This window comes from Myxine glutinosa, chromosome 1 (assembly GCF_964187855.1).
Source record: "Myxine glutinosa chromosome 1, kmMyxGlut1.1, whole genome shotgun sequence".
Lineage (NCBI taxonomy): Eukaryota > Metazoa > Chordata > Myxini > Myxiniformes > Myxinidae > Myxine > Myxine glutinosa.
Window position 1 is genome coordinate 213,492,165 of NC_136261.1, and position 13,491 is coordinate 213,505,655.

Below are 13,491 nucleotides of genomic sequence, written 5' to 3' on the forward strand. Positions count from 1 at the left end.
ATGAAGCCAAACTTTGCAGGCAGAATTGCATACCCATGACGAACAAAAAAGTCAGCGAGCATGACGTCATGCGTCACATGGTTTCAGAGTCATGACGTTTTTAAGCATGAACCTTTAAAACCGAGCTCCTCCGTCATTTTTGATCCAATCGAGGGGAAACTTCACAGATCTGTTCAGCATGTCAGTCTACTAAAATGTCCTTTTGGAATTTGCGATAGGGCACGTGGTTTGGCAGATATCGTTAATTAAACGAAAATATTTTAAAAATGGATATCTCTTGTTTATTCTAGAGTTCTCCTCAAGCCGCACTGCGCGCCCTCAGCCTCGTCTCGCGAACGTCAAAAGCGCGACACAGCGTGCACTTTCGGAAGGGGCGGAGCCAAGCCGAGCAACATATATATACACATCGATCATTGATCGTGAACCGGAAAATAGAATAAATTACTGATATTTAGCGACTCGAAAGGTTCTTTATCAACAACTTATTTTCTCGTGCTTCTGCTGACCTGTCGGCAAGGTGTAAAAATGGAAGTCCCGAGTGCGAATCACAGGTGAGCCCGTCCTGAGGTAATTAGCGATTGGGATCGATTCAGAACCTGTGGGTAAATAACCCTTTGGTAATTTCCCCAACAGTTTTCCGGACGACAGACTGCCGGTAGGGACATGTATTGCAGCTCAATACTCAGAATGCTTGTTTGTACTACTAGTACACCCGCTCACTACAGGAGGGGCAGGAAATGTCATTCCTCTTTGGAGTATATAGATTACAGTCGATCTAGGGTCGGGTCTCAAGAACATTGGGTGTGTGTTCATTTACCAAGATTCTTGTGGAGAGATCAGCAAGTGGTTTAAGCATTCGAGCAAGCATTCCATTCAAAACCCTTAAGGAACGGCTAGCTTGGCAAGTGCTAGCTAGCTGCTTGGTAAATTAACACAACCCGGGCTTCCTCCCTTTCAGTTTCGTGGAAAATAGCAGGAGCGAGTTTCTAAAGTTCGCTACGAAAAACGCCACGTTAGCACCAGGAAGGGTCATATGTTATTAACCCAACCCTTGTGGGGTATATAGAGTACAGTAGATCTTTGCTCAGTTCTGTAAGAAAGATTCCTCCAAATTTCTTCGTTTAGTGCTACAAACAACATTAGCGACTGTTTAAAAAGCTAATCATACGTGTTTGTGGTTTATAATATGTTTTACTTCCGGTAGAGGCCGTTGGGCCGTTGCTCCCACAAAAACGCCATGATAAGCTATTTATAAATGTTGACTCGACGTTTGTTCAAGGAGGAAAAACACCTTGGGGAGGTGGGATATTAATGATATTAATATTGTTTTGTAATAACATTTATATTATGCTATTATCGTTAGTTTTGTTATTTGAAGCGGCCTTGGAAAAACGCCACGATAAAGGTAATTTAATATGGATATAACACCTCAACATGCAACCCCATTGACGGCAATGGCGGGGAAAACCCGCTCGTGGGAGAAAAACCCCTTGGGGAGGAGGGGGGCAAATGAATGCGCTACAACCTTCATTGTGTAACCCTTCGTCATCCTGTCAAGTTTGGTTGAGATTGGATAAGTAACGACAGAATGTATTAGGGTCAAAAATTCATCAGACAGATAGACAGACACCAAATGGCGTATTTTAGTATGATGATTTATTTTACAGTTAAAATTTTAATTTTAACTTGTAATAAATAATACATAATGTATCATTTTTCGTACTTAATTAGCATTTTTTGTGGGAAATTAATGACCAGAAATAATTCCCCAGGAAATTAATACTATTTTTATCATTTGGTCTCCATTAAAGTTTGCTTCATTTTACGTTATTGTCACCCGTCGCACCGCGGAGCGAAAGGGGGACTATGGTTTTCCCCTCCGTCCGTGTGTGCGTGCATACGTGCGTCCGTGCGTGCAGGCGTGCGTGCGTGCGTAAGCAAAGGACCGAATTCTAATTTGGTGTGTGGGTGCAACCCACGTCAAAATCCAAGATGGCCACCACCATATATGTCTGACGCCATGTATGTCTGAACCTTGTGAGCGGAATATCTTGAAAAATAAGCGAAGTACCAACTTCTAATCCGGTGTGTGGGTGTATCTAGGCATAAGGAAGAACACTATTGAAAATTGGGTCGCCACGTCAAAATCCAAGATGGCCACCACCATGTATGTCTGAATCTTGTGAGCTGAATATCTTGAAAAATAAGCGAAGTACCAACTTCTAATCTGGTGTGTGGGTGTATCTCGGCATAAGGAAGAACGCTATTGAAAATTGGGTCGCCACGTCAAAATCCAAGATGGCCACCACCATGTATGTCTGAATCTTGTGAGCTGAATATCTTGAAAAATAAGCGAAGTACCAACTTCTAATCTGGTGTGCGGGTGTATCTACGCATAAGGGAGAATGCTATTGAAAATTGGGTCGCCACGTCAAAATCCAAGATGGCCGCCTTACGTCTTCCACTTTGTCAACTCACATCACTTCACCGACGGGGGACCTAGGCGTAACGCTTGTTTCATTTAAAGTTGCACTTTTCCGGAATGCATATCCAACGTTATGTGAGGCCGAACTGGATTTAATTAGTTGATGGGATTTTGTACTATAGGAATGTGACTTCTAGAAACGTTTAGAGAGATAAATACTGATATTATGACAATTAAAGAGAAGCAAGAAAAAGCGAATTAAGCAATTACATGGAGGGATTAATACAAAAAAAATGAATATGACAAATTGTACTGATGAATCCAGGAAATTAAATCCAGCAGTACAAATAGCTATTCCCAAATGCAGGGGAACATGCAAATGGTGACGCGAAAAGTTTTTACACAAAAGCCAATAATCGATAGCTGTTTCAGACTCAATGTTTCTCATTAAAATTGTGCATTTAAATATTAAACATAGTCAAATTTATTTATACACTACTGGAGCAATGAACCAGATATGCCACCGAGATGTACCAAGCTCCAACTAAAACAAGGAAAAATGGACATGCAAATACATATAGACAGATCAGGCCCTTAACAACTTTCCAGTTTATTTTGTATACATGTTCAATTCTCTTTTGTTACCTCAATTAATCTCATTGATATAATAGATGCTTTCCATAGCTCTTCGCAAAGTCTACTTGAGAAAGCTTTTTTTTTTTAATGCTTCAACTTACGCCATCATGATGACACTGAAATCCAACCAATTCCAGGGATCCCGGAGGAATGTGAAATGGTCAATGCAAAATCCACGTGCTATTATCTTCACAAGTGCCTCAAAAGTATAGATTCCAGTGAATGTATATCTGAATACAGGGAAATACACACTGCACATGTAAATAATTCATTTTGCATGATTGGTGTGTGTGGCATGATGGTCTGAATGGCCTTTTCCTATGGCGTAGTGTCATTCCTCAGGCCAGGTTGTGCTGCCCAAATATATATTAACAGAATGAATTTGGACACTGAAATTACAATCAAACCTTGATCAATACAAATATTGAAACGTAAAGTAGAATAACAAGAGAAAATGTAAAGTAGTTGAGATATGAAAGCTTATACATGGAGATGATAAGAGGGCATGGGTTACAAGATGAATAAGTGTGAACTTGTATTGGTTCACGAGTTATCAAGTGACCACTATATTCGTCATGTGTGTGTGTCTGTCTGTCTGTGTGTGTGTCTGTCTGTCCGCAGCATAACTACCCGATGATATCATCCGATCTTGATGAAACTTGGGTGCGAGGTTGATATCATGATCTAGTTGTGTCCTGCCTAGAGTGGGCGTATTGCACCCATTGTGGGCGGAGCCACGCCCGAAAAAGATGTCTTTTTAGGGGGTAATCGATTTCAAGCTACATCTTCTCCGAGGGGTTTAGTGGAATCTGACAGGGGTTTCGGTATTTGGTTAGGCCAATGTCATGTGTCTAGCCCCACGGAGCTCGATTTTTTATTTATTTATTTTTCCATTTTTTTTTTTTTTCATTTCATTTTCCACCGAATTTTCGGTATTGTGTGGCTAACTAACCTCATAACTGATTATACATTATTTTCTATCATTTCAAGGTCAGTAACCTTCGTTTTGTCATTTCCGGGCCTGGCCTGTCCGGGCCTGTTTCGGTTATAGTCCGTCCTTTGTCATTGAATACCGCTCGCTCGTGAACCATCGTCGTCTCCTGACTTGTCTATACTATGAGAGCCGTTTGTTTGTCTGTCTGTGTGCTTGTCTGTGTGTGTGTGTGTGTCTGTGTGTATGTGCATGTCTGTCTGTGTGTGTGTGCATGTCTGTGTGTGTGTGTCTGTCTGTCTGTCTGTGTGTGTGTGTGTGCGTGTCTGTGTCTGTGTGTCTCTGTCTGTGTGTGTGTGTGTGTGTGTCTGTGTCTGTGTGTGTCTGTCTGTGTGTGTGTGTGTGTGTGTTTGTGTGTGTGTGTGTGTGTGTGTGTGTAATATGCATGAGCTGCACCAAAATCTACAGTGTATCACGTTCTTATGCAGAATATCATTGATTTGATACCCTCATGGATTCAAGCACTGTATGACGCTGAAGGACATGCTACTAGATGCTAATATATGTAGTTCATGTGATCATGTTCATAACACAGAATGTGAAAATAAAGTTTGTTTACAATCAGGGCATGTTCACTTTATTCTGGTATGGCACTAGATATTTGTAATTATTATGTTGTTGTACATCATGTGATTTTTATGAGAAATGAACATTGCAGGAAAAAAACCCCAAATGTAAACACAAAGTGCAGGTGATTGGTGAAAAAATTGTGTCTTACTCAACATTCTTTGACCATGGTGGAGGATTGCTCAATGTCATGAACGCACAATTTGTCAGAATAGTGAACATGATGAGCAAGCTGAAAAGAGTAATTGTTCTTGTTAAGAAAAGCTTCAACAGACTGATGTACTTGGCCATCCTGTGGATACATCGTGAACGCAAAGCCTGTTGGTATAAGATACACTTTGCTCCAGGCAGGTCTCACATGCTTTGAGAGATGGGATGTATCCTTTATGAACTACAACAAACAGAATTTCATCAATATTACAGTGCATAAAATCTCCAAAGCTCAAGGGGAAAACTAGTTGGGAACTAGTTGGGAAACCAGTTGGAAACTAGTTGGGAACTAGTTGGGAAACCAGTTGGGAAACCAGTTGGGAACTAGTTGGGAAACCAGTTGGGAACTAGTTGGGAAACCAGTTGGGAACTAGATGGAAACCAGTTGGAAACTAGTTGGGAAACCAGTTGGGAACTAGTTGGAAACCAGTTGGAAACTAGTTGGGAAACCAGTTGGGAAACCAGTTGGGAAACCAGTTGGAAACTAGTTGGGAAACCAGTTGGAAACTAGTTGGGAAACCAGTTGGGAAACCAGTTGGAAACTAGTTGGGAAACCAGTTAGGAACTAGTTGGGAAACCAGTTGGGAAACCAGTTGGGAAACCAGTTAGGAACTAGTTGGGAAACCAGTTGGAAACCAGTTGGGAAACCAGTTGTTAACTAGTTGGGAACTAGTTGGGAAACCAGTTGGAAACTAGTTGGAACCCAGTTGGAAACTAGTTGGGAAACCAGTTGGGAAACCAGTTGGGAAACCAGTTGGGAAACCAGTTGGAAACCAGTTGGGGAACCAGTTGGGAACTAGTTGGGAAACCAGTTGGAAACTCGTTGGGAAACCAGTTAGGAACTAGTTGGGAAACCAGTTGGAAACTAGTTGGGAAACCAGTTAGGAACTAGTTGGGAAACCAGTTGGAAACTAGTTGAAAACTAGTTGAAAACCAGTTGGGAACTAGTTGGGAAACCAGTTAGGAACTAGTTGGGAAACCAGTTGGGAAACCAGTTGTTAACTAGTTGGGAAACCAGTTGGAAACTAGTTGGAACCCAGTTGGTAACCAGTTGGGAAACCAGTTGGGAAACCAGTTAGGAACTAGTTGGGAAACCAGTTGGAAACCAGTTGGGAAACCAGTTAGGAACTAGTTGGGAAACCAGTTGGAAACCAGTTGGGAAACCGGTTGGGAACTCGTTGGGAAACCAGTTGGGAAACCAGTTGGGAAACCAGTTGGGAACTTGTTGGGAAACCAGTTGGGAAACCAGTTGGGAAACCAGTTGGGAACTAGTTGGGAAACTAGTTGGAAACCAGTTGGGAAACCAGTTGGGAACTTGTTGGGAAACCAGTTGGAAACCAGTTGGGAAACCAGTTGGGAAACCAGTTGTTAACTAGTTGGGAACAAGTTGGGAAACCAGTTGGAAACTAGTTGGAACCCAGTTGGTAACCAGTTGGGAAACCAGTTGGGAAACTCGTTGGGAACTAGTTGGGAACTAGTTGGGAAACCAGTTGGAAACTAGTTGGGAAACCAGTTGGAAACTAGTTGGGAAACCAGTTGGGAAACCAGTTAGGAACTAGTTGGGAAACCAGTTGGAAACCAGTTGGGAAACCAGTTGTTAACTAGTTGGGAACTAGTTGGGAAACCAGTTGGAAACTAGTTGGAACCCAGTTGGAAACTAGTTGGGAAACCAGTTGGGAAACCAGTTGGAAACCAGTTGGAAGCCAGTTGGGAACTCGTTGGGAAACCAGTTGCAAACCAGTTGGAAACTAGTTGGGAAACCAGTTGGGGAACTAGTTGGGAACACGTTGGGAAACCAGTTGGAAACTAGATGGGAAACCAGTTAGGAACTAGTTGGGAAACCAGTTGGAAACTAGTTGAAAACCAGTTGGGAACTAGTTGAAAACCAGTTGGGAACTAGTTGGGAAACCAGTTAGGAACTAGTTGGGAAACCAGTTGGAAACCAGTTGGGAAACCAGTTGTTAACTAGTTGGGAACTAGTTGGGAAACCAGTTGGAAACTAGTTGGAACCCAGTTGGTAACCAGTTGGGAAACCAGTTAGGAACTAGTTGGGAAACCAGTTGGAAACCAGTTGGGAACTAGTTGGGAAACCAGTTGGGAAACCAGTTGGGAACTTGTTGGGAAACCAGTTGGGAAACCAGTTGGAAACCAGTTGGGAAACCAGTTGGGAACTTGTTGGGAAACCAGTTGGAAACCAGTTGGGAAACCAGTTGGGAAACCAGTTGGGAAACCAGTTGTTAACTACTTGGGAACTAGTTGGGAAACCAGTTGGAAACTAGTTGGAACCCAGTTGGAAACTAGTTGGGAAACTAGTTGGGAAACCAGTTGGAAACCAGTTGGGGAACCAGTTGGGAACTAGTTGGGAACTAGTTGGGAAACCAGTGAGGAACTAGTTGGGAAACCAGTTGGAAACCAGTTGGGAAACCAGTTGGGAAACCAGTTGGAAACTAGTTGGGAACTAGTTGGGAACTAGTTGGGAAACCAGTTGGGAAACCAGTTGGGAACTAGTTGGGAAACCAGTTGGGAACTAGTTGGGAAACCAGTTGGGAAACCAGTTGGGAACTAGTTGGGAAACCATTTGGGAACTAGTTGGGAAACCAGTTGGAAACTAGTTGGGAAACCAGTTGGAAACTAGTTGGGAAACCAGTTGGGAAACCAGTTGGGAACTAGTTGGGAAACCAGTTGGAAACTAGTTGGGAAACCAGTTGGAAACTAGTTGGGAAACCAGTTGGGAAACCAGTTGGAAACTAGTTGGGAAACCAGTTAGGAACTAGTTGGGAAACCAGTTGGGAAAGCAGTTGGGAAACCAGTTAGGAACTAGTTGGGAAACCAGTTGGGAAACCAGTTGTTAACTAGTTGAGAACTAGTTGGGAAACCAGTTGGAAACTAGTTGGAACCCAGTTGGTAACCAGTTGGGAAACCAGTTGGAAACCAGTTGGGAAACCAGTTGTTAACTAGTTGGGAACAAGTTGGGAAACCAGTTGGAAACTAGTTGGAACCCAGTTGGTAACCAGTTGGGAAACCAGTTGGGAAACCAGTTAGGAACTAGTTGGGAAACCAGTTGGGAAACCAGTTAGGAACTAGTTGGGAAACCAGTTGGAAACCAGTTGGGAAACCAGTTGGGAACTAGTTGGGAAACCAGTTGGGAAACCAGTTGTTAACTCGTTGGGAACTAGTTGGGAAACCAGTTGGAAACTAGTTGGAACCCAGTTGGTAACCAGTTGGGAAACCAGTTGGGAAACCAGTTAGGAACTAGTTGGGAAACCAGTTGGAAACCAGTTGGGAAACCAGTTGTTAACTCGTTGGGAACTAGTTGGGAAACCAGTTGGGAAACCAGTTGGGAACTAGTTGGGAAACCAGTTGGGAAACCAGTTGGGAACTAGTTGGGAAACCAGTTGGGTACCAGTTGGGAAACCAGTTGGAAACTAGTTGGGAAACCAGTTGGAAACTAGTTGGGAAACCAGTTGGGGAACCAGTTGGGAACTAGTTGGGAAACCAGTGAGGAACTAGTTGGGAAACCAGTTGGAAACCAGTTGGGAAACCAGTTGGGAAACCAGTTGGGAAACCAGTTGGAAAGTAGTTGGGAACTAGTTGGGAAACCATTTGGGAACTAGTTGGGAAACCAGTTGGAAACTAGTTGGGAAACCAGTTGGAAACTAGTTGGGAAACCAGTTGGGGAACCAGTTGGGAACTAGTTGGGAACTAGTTGGGAAACCAGTTGGGAAACCAGTTGGGAACTAGTTGGGAAACCAGTTGGGAACTAGTTGGGAAACCAGTTGGGAAACCAGTTGGGAACTAGTTGGGAAACCATTTGGGAACTAGTTGGGAAACCAGTTGGAAACTAGTTGGGAAACCAGTTGGAAACTAGTTGGGAAACCAGTTGGGAAACCAGTTGGGAACTAGTTGGGAAACCAGTTGGAAACTAGTTGGGAAACCAGTTGGAAACTAGTTGGGAAACCAGTTGGGAAACCAGTTGGAAACTATTTGGGAAACCAGTTAGGAACTAGTTGGGAAACCAGTTGGGAAACCAGTTGGGAAACCAGTTAGGAACTAGTTGGGAAACCAGTTGGAAACCAGTTGGGAAACCAGTTGTTAACTAGTTGGGAACTAGTTGGGAAACCAGTTGGAAACTAGTTGGAACCCAGTTGGGAACTAGTTGGGAAACCAGTTAGGAACTAGTTGGGAAACCAGTTGGGAAACCAGTTGTTAACTAGTTGGGAACTAGTTGGGAAACCAGTTGGAAACTAGTTGGAACCCAGTTGGTAACCAGTTGGGAAACCAGTTGGGAAACCAGTTAGGAACTAGTTGGGAAACCAGTTGGAAACCAGTTGGGAAACCAGTTAGGAACTAGTTGGGAAACCAGTTGGAAACCAGTTGGGAAACCAGTTGGGAACTAGTTGGGAAACCAGTTGGAAACCAGTTGGGAAACCAGTTGGGAACTTGTTGGGAAACCAGTTGGGAAACCAGTTGGGAACTAGTTGGGAAACCAGTTGGAAACCAGTTGGGAACTTGTTGGGAAACCAGTTGGAAACCAGTTGGGAAACCAGTTGGGAAACCAGTTGTTAACTAGTTGGGAACAAGTTGGGAAACCAGTTGGAAACTAGTTGGAACCCAGTTGGTAACCAGTTGGGAAACCAGTTGGGAAACCAGTTAGGAACTAGTTGGGAAACCAGTTGGGAAACCAGTTAGGAACTAGTTGGGAAACCAGTTGGAAACCAGTTGGGAAACCAGTTGGGAATTAGTTGGGAAACCAGTTGGGAAACCAGTTGTTAACTAGTTGGGAACTAGTTGGGAAACCAGTTGGAAACTAGTTGGAACCCAGTTGGTAACCAGTTGGGAAACCAGTTGGGAAACCAGTTAGGAACTAGTTGGGAAACCAGTTGGAAACCAGTTGGGAAACCAGTTAGGAACTAGTTGGGAAACCAGTTGGAAACCAGTTGGGAAACCAGTTGGGAACTTGTTGGGAAACCAGTTGGAAACCAGTTGGGAAACCAGTTGTTAACTAGTTGGGAACAAGTTGGGAAACCAGTTGGAAACTAGTTGGAACCCAGTTGGTAACCAGTTGGGAAACCAGTTGGGAAACCAGTTAGGAACTAGTTGGGAAACCAGTTGGAAACCAGTTGGGAAACCAGTTAGGAACTAGTTGGGAAACCAGTTGGAAAGCAGTTGGGAAACCAGTTAGGAACTAGTTGGAAAACCAGTTGGAAACTAGTTGGAACCCAGTTGGTAACCAGTTGGGAAACCAGTTGGGAAACCAGTTAGGAACTAGTTGGGAAACCAGTTGGAAACCAGTTGGGAAACCAGTTAGGAACTAGTTGGGAAACCAGTTGGGAAACCAGTTGGGAAACCAGTTGGGAACTAGTTTGGAAACCAGTTGGGAAACCAGTTGGGAACTTGTTGGGAAACCAGTTGGGAAACCAGTTGGGAACTAGTTGGGAAACCAGTTGGGAAACCAGTTGGGAACTTGTTGGGAAACCAGTTGGAAACCAGTTGGGAAACCAGTTGGGAAACCAGTTGGGAAACCAGTTGTTAACTAGTTGGGAACTAGTTGGGAAACCAGTTGGAAACTAGTTGGAACCCAGTTGGTAACCAGTTGGGAAACCAGTTGGGAAACCAGTTAGGAACTAGTTGGGAAACCAGTTGGAAACTAGTTGGAACCCAGTTGGTAACCAGTTGGGAAACCAGTTGGGAAACCAGTTAGGAACTAGTTGGGAAACCAGTTGGGAAACCAGTTAGGAACTAGTTGGGAAACCAGTTGGAAACCAGTTGGGAAACCAGTTGGGAACTAGTTGGGAAACCAGTTGGAAACCAGTTGGGAAACCAGTTGGGAACTTGTTGGGAAACCAGTTGGAAACCAGTTGGGAAACCAGTTGTTAACTAGTTGGGAACTAGTTGGGAAACCAGTTGGAAACTAGTTGGAACCCAGTTGGAAACTAGATGGGAAACCAGTTGGGAAACCAGTTGGAAACCAGTTGGGGATCCAGTTGGGAACTAGTTGGTAAACCAGTGAGGAACTAGTTGGGAAACCAGTTGGAAACCAGTTGTTAACTAGTTGGGAACAAGTTGGGGAACAAGTTGGGAAACCAGTTGGAAACTAGTTAGAACCCAGTTGGAAACTAGTTGGGAAACCAGTTGGAAACCAGTTGGGAAACCAGTTGTTAACTAGTTGGGAACAAGTTGGGAAACCAGTTGGAAACTAGTTGGAACCCAGTTGAAAACTAGTTGGGAAACTAGTTGGGAAACCAGTTGGGAAACCAGTTGGGAAACCAGTTAGGAACTAGTTGGGAAACCAGTTGGAAACCAGTTGGGAAACCAGTTAGGAACTAGTTGGGAAACCAGTTGGAAACCAGTTGGGAACTAGTTGGGAAACCAGTTGGAAACCAGTTGGGAAACCAGTTGGGAACTTGTTGGGAAACCAGTTGGGAACTAGTTGGGAAACCAGTTGGAAACCAGTTGGGAAACCAGTTGGGAACTAGTTGGGAAACCAGTTGGAAACCAGTTGGAAACTAGTTAGGAAACCAGTTGGGGAACTAGTTGGGAACTAGTTGGGAAACCATTTGGAAACTAGTTGGAAACCAGTTAGGAACTAGTTGGGAAACCAGTTGGAAACTAGTTGAAAACCAGTTAGGAACTAGTTGGGAAACCAGTTGGGAAACCAGTTGGGAACTAGTTGGGAAACCAGTTGGGAACTAGTTGGGAAACCAGTTGGGGAACCAGTTGGAAACTAGTTGGGAAACCAGTTGGGAACTAGTTGGAAACCAGTTGGAAACTAGTTGGGAAACCAGTTGGGAACTAGTTGGAAACCAGTTAGGAACTAGTTGGGAAACCAGTTGGGAAACCAGTTGGAAACTAGTTGGGAACCAGCTGGGAAACCATTTCTAAACTAGTTGGAAACTAGTTGGGAAACCAGTTGGAAACCAGTTGGGAACTAGTTGGGAACTTGTTGGGAAACCAGTTGGAAACCAGTTGGGAAACCAGTAAGGAAACCAGTTGGGAAACCAGTTAGGAACTAGTTGGGAAACCAGTTGGAAACCAGTTGGGAAACCAGTTGTTAACTAGTTGGGAAACCAGTTGGAAACTAGTTGGGAAACCAGTTGGGAACTAGTTGGGAAACCAGTTGGAAACCAGTTGGGAACTAGTTGGGAAACCAGTTGGGAAACCAGTTGGGAACTAGTTGGGAAACCAGTTGGGAAACTAGTTGGGAACTAGTTAGGAACTAGTTGGGAAACCAGTTGGAAACTAGTTGGGAACTAGTTAGGAACTAGTTGGGAAACCAGTTGGAAACTAGTTGGAAACCAGTTAGGAACTAGTTGGGAAACCAGTTGGAAACTAGTTGAAAACCAGTTAGGAACTAGTTGGGAAACCAGTTGGAAACTAGTTGAAAACCAGTTAGGAACTAGTTGGGAAACCAGTTGGGAAACCAGTTGGGAACTAGTTGGGAAACCAGTTGGGAACTAGTTGGGAAACCAGTTGGGGAACCAGTTGGAAACTAGTTGGGAAACCAGTTGGGAACTAGATGGAAACCAGTTGGAAACTAGTTGGGAAACCAGTTGGGAACTAGTTGGAAACCAGTTAGGAACTAGTTGGGAAACCAGTTGGAAAACCAGTTGGAAACTAGTTGGGAACCAACTGGGAAACCATTTGTAAACTAGTTGGAAACTGGTTGGGAAACCAGTTGGAAACCAGTTGGAAACTAGTTGGGAACAAGTTGGGAAACCAGTTGGAAACTAGTTGGAACCCAGTTGGAAACCAGTTGGGAAACCAGTTGGGAAACCAGTTAGGAACTAGTTGGGAAACCAGTTGGAAACCAGTTGGGAAACCAGTTAGGAACTAGTTGGGAAACCAGTTGGGAAACCAGTTGGGAACTAGTTGGGAAACCAGTTGGGAAACCAGTTGTTAACTAGTTGGGAACTAGTTGGGAAACCAGTTGGAAACTAGTTGGAACCCAGTTGGTAACCAGTTGGGAAACCAGTTGGGAAACCAGTTAGGAACTAGTTGGGAAACCAGTTGGAAACCAGTTGGGAAACCAGTTAGGAACTAGTTGGGAAACCAGTTGGAAACCAGTTGGGAAACCAGTTGGGAACTTGTTGGGAAACCAGTTGGGAAACCAGTTGGGAAATCAGTTGTTAACTAGTTGGGAACAAGTTGGGAAACCAGTTGGAAACTAGTTGGAACCCAGTTGGTAACCAGTTGGGAAACCAGTTGGGAAACCAGTTAGGAACTAGTTGGGAAACCAGTTGGAAACCAGTTGGGAAACCAGTTAGGAACTAGTTGGGAAACCAGTTGGAAACCAGTTGGGAAACGAGTTAGGAACTAGTTGGGAAACCAGTTGGGAAACCAGTTGTTAACTAGTTGGGAACTAGTTGGGAAACCAGTTGGAAACTAGTTGGAACCCAGTTGGTAACCAGTTGGGAAACCAGTTGGGAAACCAGTTAGGAACTAGTTGGGAAACCAGTTGGAAACCAGTTGGGAAACCAGTTGGGAAACCAGTTAGGAACTAGTTGGGAAACCAGTTGGAAACCAGTTGGGAAACCAGTTGGGAACTAGTTGGGAAACCAGTTGGAAACCAGTTGGGAAACCAGTTGGGAACTTGTTGGGAAACCAGTTGGGAACTAGTTGGGAAACCAGTTGGAAACCAGTTGGGAAACCAGTTGGGAAACCA

General features: G+C 43.9%; 1 protein-coding gene across 1 annotated transcript in view; it reads right to left on the minus strand.

Moving 5' to 3' along the window:
• The window catches only part of LOC137416790 (sodium channel protein type 4 subunit alpha-like), a 170,623-nt gene that overhangs the window by 120,482 nt on the left and 36,650 nt on the right, over positions 1–13,491 (minus strand). Inside the window, exons 4-5 of the mRNA XM_078783297.1 lie at positions 4,771–4,860; positions 3,163–3,291 (exon numbers count right to left, since the gene is read on the minus strand). Coding sequence (XP_078639423.1) covers positions 3,163–3,291; positions 4,771–4,860 — 219 coding nt within the window. The remainder of the gene's footprint in view (positions 1–3,162; positions 3,292–4,770; positions 4,861–13,491) is intronic.